The 9434-nt window shown below is 29.5% G+C and overlaps 1 protein-coding gene across 1 annotated transcript in view; it reads left to right on the plus strand.

Annotated features, from left to right (window-relative positions):
- The first annotated feature begins 5032 nt into the window (after positions 1-5032).
- The window catches only part of LOC147388435 (agamous-like MADS-box protein AGL30), a 6229-nt gene continuing 1827 nt past the window's right edge, over positions 5033-9434 (plus strand). The window contains exons 1-6 of the mRNA XM_086418237.1: positions 5033-5223; positions 7298-7357; positions 7472-7490; positions 7595-7659; positions 8469-8484; positions 8575-8636. Coding sequence (XP_086274363.1) covers positions 5033-5223; positions 7298-7357; positions 7472-7490; positions 7595-7659; positions 8469-8484; positions 8575-8636 — 413 coding nt within the window. The remainder of the gene's footprint in view (positions 5224-7297; positions 7358-7471; positions 7491-7594; positions 7660-8468; positions 8485-8574; positions 8637-9434) is intronic.

Here is a 9434-nt window from a genome sequence, read left to right on the forward strand (position 1 = left end):
TAAAAAAAAAAAAGTATTTTTATGTGTGGTGTGCCGTTAGTAGAAAACGATTTTTTTTATTTTCATCTTCTTCTCATATAATTATTTGTAAGTGATACGCTAAGAAACTAAAATTTTTTTTTTTTTTAATGTTGTTCGTGATGAGGAGAGAATTCCAAGAAAAAAATCGTAAAAAAAAAAAAAAAAATTATTTAACAAAAAATAAAAAGAAATATGTTCTTGGATAGATTTTATAAGAAAATTGTCCATTGATTAGCAAATCCAATGGTTAGCCATTGAATAACCAGTTTGTTATCGTTTTTGTAATTTTTAATAAATTGAATTCTTTTTGTTAAATAATTGTTGTATTAGATTTTTTCTAATAATTTTCCCTTCTTTTTATCTATTTTGTTACAATTAAATGTAGTAGCGGAGTATTGTGTCCACCATTAAAATATCTTTTATAAAATTAAATATAGCAGCAGATTATTGTATCCGTCACTATAAAAATTCAATTTTTTTAAATAAAAACTTCTATTTAGTGAGGAGTTCTGTCTATCAATTTTTTTTAAAATTGTAATATAGCAATAGATTATTTTATCCGCCCCTATAAACATTTAATTTTTTTTAATAGAAATTTTGATTTAAAATTGAATGTAGCAGTGGATAATTTTATCCGCCACTATAAAGATCCCGTGCATATTTACATTCAGTGCACTTCTGTTTATCAAATTTTTTTTTAAATTGAATGTAGTAGCGGATTAGTTTATCCACCACTAAAAAATGATTTTTTTTTATATAAGGTCAGTTAAGTGAGTTGTTCAATTTATCAATTTTTTTTAAATTGACTATAGCATCGGATGAATATATCCGCTACTAAAAATCAATTTATTTATATAAAAACTCGGTTTAATAAGTTCTGTATATCAATTTTGTTAAATTTAATATAGCAGCGAAATATGTTTTTCGCAGCTACAGGGTCATTTTAGAGGCGGATTATACTTTCCGCAGCTGTAGATAGAATATTTCCTATTTAGTACATCGATTTATAACAGCAGATTATACTTTCTGCAGCTGTAGATAGAATATTTCCTATTTAGTACATCGATTTATAACAACGGATTATACTTTCAGCAGCTGTAGATACAACTTCCTATTTAGTACATCGATTTATAACAGCGGATTATACTTTCCGCAGCTGTAGATACAACTTCCTCTCCACAATTTGGTGACTACTTGAGATGCCGCTTATGTGTTGAAATTAATTACGTGCTCCTTTACCTAAACTCTCCACATACGAACATACCATAAGCTCAACATTTGCTTTTAGTTTTCAGAATTCCTTCTTTTTTAGTTAACCATAACCCTTTGGTATTATGGTTAAAAAGATACGAAATACTTATTATGTCTCCTAAACCAGGATTTCAGAATGTTGAATATCAACAACACAAATACTTAAGTGCTTTTGTTGGTGAAAAGAAACTGAGTGCTTTTGTTGCTTTCCATCTTTACTTGTTTTGTACTGATATTTAATCGTCCTTTGTTTTGTGATGATATTCAGGTAATTAACTCGGGATATTTCAACAGTGCATCTGAATTTCCTTTATATTATGAAATGTCAAACACCATGTTTTTTCTTGCTAAACTAGAACAACAGAGTTAGATAGACAGCCCAAATAGTTTGGATAAAGCTTTTTGGGTTGGTCATTTGATTATCTTGTTTTGTGCATCTATGTATGCATATCAAAGCCTCCTGAAATCTGTTGGTTGATTGTTCTATGCCTAATCTATTAAGAAGCTTGTTGTTCACTACTCTTTTGAGTAACTAATCTGCTCATGTCTTGCATCTGAGTGTTATATCAAATTACTTTATTTACATGTGATTTCATCTCTGTATGTGATATAGCCACATTTTGCATAAAACAAACATGAGGTTCATCAATGCCTATGGCCTCTGATTCCCCTAACATTCCATCCATCCATGTAGCTGACCTACTCAGCAATGCTACTATTTAGGCAAAAAATCTGAAGACCGGTAGTGATATCTAGGAAATCTGTATATTTCTCTCATCTAAGTAGTATGTCTGATGGAGAAGCTCAAACATCGTTTGTTAGAAACCAATTATCGTTACCTCACATTGTGCATTTCTTAGTCCATGACTCTCACTGGTTTCTATGTTCTTTTGAGTTATTTGTTTCTATGAGGCATTTATTTCTGCTTGTCTTTGTTGGCCAATAGCTAAAATTTGTGTTTTCTTATGCATTATTTGTCACTGAGATAAAATCTTCTTGATAAATTATTTTTTCATGATTTTTGACTGTCTCAAGATCCTTTGATAAGTAATGTCATTTCTGTCTAAAAGAAGTTGGATAATTGCATATAGATGGATGTGTGAACCTGAGTTTTAGACAATTAAGACTATTAAATTCTTTCCTGGTAATGAAGTATAGTGTAAATATATGCTAGTTATGACTTGAAATGTTATTAAAATTATAATGAAAATGTAGAAGTGGTTATCTTAACATAATTTGTCTCCTTTTGCAGGGTCATAGTGTTTTCATTTAGCATACTAGCTTGTCATATTGTAGCAAACACATTGGTCAACTAAGTAGTGTTCAAAATTTCAGATGTCCATCACATTAAATTGCTTTTGCTATTACTTAAGCTCTAACAATCTTAAGTTGTTATGTTTCTCAAAAGATTTAATAGTGAAAGAGTCAGACAGTCATGGATTGACTTGTTCTGTTAATGTAGAGTAGTTCTTCATCCTAATATGATAATAAGACCTAAAAGACAAACTATATCTTTAACTTCTACATCATTTTCTCCTTTCAGTAACTCCACGTTAGCATTTTAGTTTATTTAATGATTAACCAGTATATGAACTAAGACTATTCAAATTCATATTTTACTAATAAAATTTTTCTCTACTACTTTCCATATTATGTGTTGTATGTATCTTCCCTTAGTGATATTATCTTCCTTGTAAAATTTTGTGCTGCCATACTTCTGTTCATTTTTTCTCATGCTTGTGCTTACTGTGTTAGCTTTCTTTGCAGAAGTACCTACTTGTATTGTTGGCTCAGTTATAAGGGATGGAGCTATGATTGTCAACCATGTCACATTACTGACTGTTGTAAACTCGGTATGGATCGACAACTACCTTCTCCTTTTATTTATGAAATTTATATTTTTCTAATGCTTGTGAGATCATAGTTGCAAATTTGCCTTACACTTAGCAATTCAGAATAGAATAATTAGTACTTCTGTATAAACATGTTCACATCCTTTATGTTTTAATTAGTTGGATATATTATTAACTTATTTATATATTAAAAATAAAAAATAAAAGATACAACTAGAATGTAGTACTTCATAATTTCTTCATGCAGAATGTTAATATTTTTCATTTTCACTTCTGCTCATAAGAAATAGAACGTTGCTAATATTCATTTTCACGTTCTATATGGTATTGTTTATTGTATATTTGTTTTCAATGTATGCAAGTTGGAGGACATAGGGTAAATGTAATATATATATATAGATATATATATTTAAAAAAAATGACATATTGCAGTGGATGTTAATATCCACTGCTATACACGTTATATATATATTTTTTTTAAATGATCTATTGCAACGGATATTAATATCCGCCGCTATACATGTTGTATTTTATTTTTTATTTTAATAATCTATTGCAGCAGATTTTAATATCCGCCACTATATATATTTAAATATCTATTGCAGTGGATATTAATATATGCCGCTATATGTGTTATATTTTATATTTTTTTTAAATGAACTATAGCAACGGATAATAATATCCGCTGCTATGTGCTATATATATATATATATATATATATATATTTTAATAACCTATTGCAGCGGATATTACTATACGCCGCTATAGGTATTACCTATAACAGCGGAACATCGCATCCGCTGCTACATTTAACAACCGAGGCAACACCTACGGATCTCTTTTCCGCTGCTCATCACCGCAAACAATTTTTACCGACGAAAATCTATTCTGTAGCAGCGAAAAAATCCGCCGCTATACATCAAAAATGTTGTAGTGACATTTTAAAACAAAATTAATCCAACCCAAAGGACCATGTGGAACCGGACCGACGTCTTCATAATGACAGATTAGGTTTCTTGATTCAGATTAGATTGAAAAAAAAAATTATTGTTCGTTTAATCTAATTGTAGTCTTTGAAAATTGGCTGCCACTAAATTCCCAAACTTAAAATGTATTTCTCAAAGTTGAAAACATCTTCTTTTACTTTTTTTTTTTTTTTTAAGTTCTTAGATTGTTTTCCTCTACATTCACTAGACATTGGAGCATGTTTTTGTGTACACATAAACACGACATTCCTGATTTACCATCTTTGGACACTGCTCCTACATTGATTATTGGATTCTTAAATAAAAACAGACATTTTTCCGTCTCCTATTGCGTATATTGAATTATACTAATACCAGCCTGTAACAAGAAATACTCAAAACACATCGAATGGCTATAAATCAGAAATCAAGCTTATTTGTGTTGTGTGGGCCCATCAATGCAGCTGATGTGATTCTTAATCTAATCTTTTAAGAAATCCATGATTCAAATTTTGTTATCATATTTGGCTGTCCCAGAAAATGAAGCAAATTTGGAAAGTTTTAACACTAAAAATTCTATAAATACACGTAAAATTACGTACATTGATTGACGAGACATACTCAAATCCAGTGGCTAGAAATCAGCCTTATGTTTTGTGCAGGCCCACAGAGGGGAAGGATAAACATTCATGCATCAATGCACCCAATGAATGTGAAGCTCATTTTAAGTAATTCAACACTACATGAGCTTCAATCCATAAATTCTTTTATTGGACTTTGTGAACAAATGAAATAAAATCTTCCATCTCTATATTTCTTGTCTCCTGTCATAAATTGTCCTTGTTGGATTTATAACACCAACATTAAGACATTCTTAAATCCTTAGCTCATAGAGGTCTATAAATAATTTATTTGTTTCTTTAGATCAAAGAAGTCTGAGAAATGGGGGGAGTCAAGGTCAAAGTAAGAATAGAGAGGTTAGATACTCCTATTCGCAGGCAGATAACTTACGCTAAGAGAAAGGCAGGTCTAATGAAGAAGGCGAGTGAACTCGCTACACTATGCGATGTCGAACTTGCTGTCTTAACTTTCTCATCAACTGGTAAACCTTCTCTATGTGTCGGCAAAAAGAGGTGACTATCCTTATTTTTCTCCTTTTTTTTTAAATTATAATTTCTTCCTCTCTTTTTTTTGTTTAAATGAATTAGTTAATAAATTGAGTGACGAAGAGATGTGGATGTTGAGATTAATAAGTCGAAAGATTAGAAGAGATAAAATTAAAAACAAACATATTTGAAAAAATTTAAGATTTATAAACGATAAACTAAGATAAAGTCATTAGAGATAGTTGAAGGGTCAAAAATTGAGAATATTCAACGAAGACCCATCACAATCCAAGTTAGAAGAAATATTCAAATTGAAGTAAAAAAAAAAAAATTGAGAGCAGACATTTTTAAGAAAAACAAAAGCAACGAAGAATTTGAAGAAAAAAATAAGATAAAATCACACAAAGATTTACATGGTTCCCTTAAGATTGAGGTATGTTCACGAATCACACCAATTCCATTACAAAGGGATAACTCGCAATTACAGATTGACCCTTTCATGAAAAAAAAGAAATATATATCCTAACCCTAGGAAAATATAATTAGAATTTTACATAATATTAATAAAATTACAAAAATGCCCTTGATGTGTACTATGTTAAATGATGAACCATAATCCATCCTGACCACTAACATAAGGGTCCACAAACCATAACAAGTATGAACATACTCTCAATAATATAAGACTTAAGCAGTGTTTGTTTATGCTATTTATCAACACTTATTGCTATAAAAATATAAATTCAACACTTTTTGTCAAAATAACGTGTTTGTTTACTCTATATTTTCAACGCTTATTGTTGAAAATAAGTGAAAAAAATTCACCACTATTTTGATGTTAAAAAAAAGTGCTGAAGTAATTAGCATTTCACTTTTTTCAACACGGACAAGTATGCCCTTCATTTTTTTGAGCACGGACAAATATGCCCTTATACTTAAAATGATATTACCTCTTATATCCCATGGATAAGTATATAAGCACCCCACAAATTAATAAACCCACACCATGACTAAATTATTTTGTCTTATATGGGTTAAAAATTTTGAATTGACTTGATTTTTGGTGAGGATGATCTCCTCATTAATATATAAGCACTCATAAATTAATAAATCCACACCATGGCTAAATTATTTTGTCTTATATGGGTTAAAAGTTTTGGAATAAGTTGATTTTTGATGATGATGATATCTACAATGAGGAGATCATCCTCACCAAAAATCAACCCATCCTGAAACTTCTAACCCTATCAAAACAAGTTCAAGAACCGTAAATCATCCTTAAAAAAAAAAAAAAAAAACTATTTTTGACGGGTTAGAAGTTTCAAAATGGACTGATTTTCTGTGAGGATGATCTCTAGACCATCCTCACTAAAAATGTGCTCATTCCAAAAACTTTAACCCATATGAAACAAAAAAAATTGTCTATGGTGTGGGTTGCCCTTATTAATTCGTATCGTGCTTTTATAATTACACATCCTTCATTTCCATTGAAAATTATTCATCCAAAATTAAGTTCTTTTAATGTTGATTTCAAATTTTGGTGACTTGTATGACATTATTATTTTTAATTTGAAATTTGTGGGCTTTTATAAATAGAAATTATTATTTATAAATTGAAGATTTGAGTATTATTTATTACTTAAAAATAAATTATATTTTAATTTTATAAGAAATAATATATTTGATTGTGTTTGATAAGAAATAGGCATTTGAAACATGCAAACAATATATAATATGATTGTAAAGGTAACAAAGACAATTTACCAGCTTAAGTAATGTGCAACAAACATGATTCAACATCTAAACAAACAACTTTTCAGCACTTAAATTCAGCGCTTATAAGTTTAAGCACTTAATGCTATTCAACACTTTTTTTTTCAGTTTAACAAACAGCACCTTAGCTTTGGACTAATTAAATAAAAGGAGAGACAAGACTTGGGCCGGACTCCAATTGGATGAGGCATTGTTGTTTTTTCGTAAAACATATTCAAAAAATCTATAAATTGTCAAAAACTTGTTTGATTAGTCTTATTTTTTTCTTGTTTAGATTGCTTGCTTGGTTACAACGTTTAGTTTACACTTCATACATTTTTTGGTTCAGTGATTTAGCTTCCATAGTTGGGAAGATGTCCAACATGACACTACAAGAAAGATCATATAGGTGTGTAGTTAATATTTCCTGAAGAAATCAATTTAATTTATTCAATTATAAACTTACCATTGAAATGGATGGTTTTTTTTAAGCTGAAACCTTTTTCTTCGTTCTTGTGTACAGTAAATGTGCGACTGTTCGGGTAAGTGCTAGCACTTATTTTTTTAAAACAATTAATAGATCGAATTAGATAGAAATTGTTGTTTTCTGTCATAATTTATTCTTTTCTATCTGTTGATATGGCAGACATTGCAAAAGTCTTACAAACATTTCGATCATGAAGTTGATCCAAGAAAGTTTTCTGACAATGGGTAGAATTCTTATCCTTTATGTATCATCAAATTGATTCCAAATGTACACTAAATAAAAATAAATTAACCAAAACGTTAGAGAAAGACGGGTAAATTATCACACTAGTCAAGTTCTCAAAATATGTATCTAAAATTCAAAATGGGTTTTTATCCATTTTGATAAAAACTTGTTTTATGAACAAATTATATCTTCCGGTTATATAATTCCCCTTTGTATATTAAAAATCTTCTATACCCATGTTATAAGAGTTTAACAAATGACCAAGGTTTTGTTCATAATAACCAAAATACCTACAATATATAAAAGTAAATTTCTCACATAAATCAGAAAGTTTTGGATTAATCTTCCAAATGGCACTATGTACTTTTTTCTCCTCTTTTGGATTGATCTTTACTTTCTCGATGCCATAGGGAAAGTTCTTGATCGATCTTCACTCTTGGGAGTTCTCTGATGTCAAATTTCTGTAGATCCATGTCGTCTCATGCCTTTGTGGAGACTTTTAGAGCTACACTCAACTCTCCCAACGCCTTTTGGATGATCTCTTCCACTTTTTTTCTACTACAAATATTGCTATTTATATGTTTCCATGTATAAGATTAGCATATATAAAAAGATATTGAAAAAGGAAACTATAGAGAACTTATATTTCAAAAAAATAAGTTGATTACCAAAACGGTTAAAAAACTGTTTTGATAAATCTTCTGAAAACCTGACTGGTGATATATCTTACCCCATCTCTCTACCGTTTCGATGAAATACTATGAATAAAACTAAATTCTTATGTTGGCTTCATGTTTGATCTCTGTAGGAAAGAAAGAATGGAGGTATGCATCCCTTGACATGGTTGTATTATATTATTTTTATTATTTAACATATAGAATGGATTTCATTATCGCTTTGAGTTATTTTTATAGGTGCTTCAAAGTGAATTGAAGCAATTACAGCAAAAACTTGTTGAGAAGTGCATTACACTGAGGTATCCAATCTTTTATTTTTGGTTTTGATCAGGATATGGATAGGAAATATTTACATACTTCTATGTAAATAAATTTTGTATTGAATTTACCTTTATTAATTCTCTTTTTGTTTTTCATGACTAATCAAATGGGAATAAATATAAATACACTTTGAAGGTATTTACACAGATAAATAAATTTATCAAGTATCGTAAAATTTTCAAAATCATATGGCATTACATAATTGGACAAAAATATTATCTATTTCCAAATTTTTCACTAAATTATTCTTAGAATAATAATTTTCTGATGCCCTCTGCACCCTTATCACAGAATCATAGATCATTTGCCTTGGGATACGCAGAATCATAAATCTTTTTCTTGTGTATCTCAAGGTAAATGATCTACGATTCTGTGATGGGGGTGGATGTCAAAGGGGGGGCATCAGATTATCATGACTCTTATTTTTTTTTATCCATCTTTAGAGTTAGCTACTAATATAACGCACTAAGGCTTTTCAATCTCTGTTTGCTATTTTTTTTAACTTTCTTACAAGAAACTTTGGAGGCTTAAAATATTTATAGTTATATAAAATTAATTAATAATGACTTTTTAAAGGTTTTTTTTTATAACTTTCTTATAAGCTACTTTCCATGCTTGAAACCTTTATATGGATTTTGTTAACGTGTGCCCACGTTAAAATGCAATAACTACACTTTGAGAATTGAATGTTGTTTGGAAAATGCCCTTAAAAAAATTGATTTTTATCAAAATACCCTTAAATTTCAATTTTCAAAGAATTGCACACAGTTGGTGTG

This window comes from Akebia trifoliata, chromosome 12, assembly GCF_017979445.1.
Source record: "Akebia trifoliata isolate Shusen 1 chromosome 12, ASM1797944v1, whole genome shotgun sequence".
NCBI lineage: Eukaryota > Viridiplantae > Streptophyta > Magnoliopsida > Ranunculales > Lardizabalaceae > Akebia > Akebia trifoliata.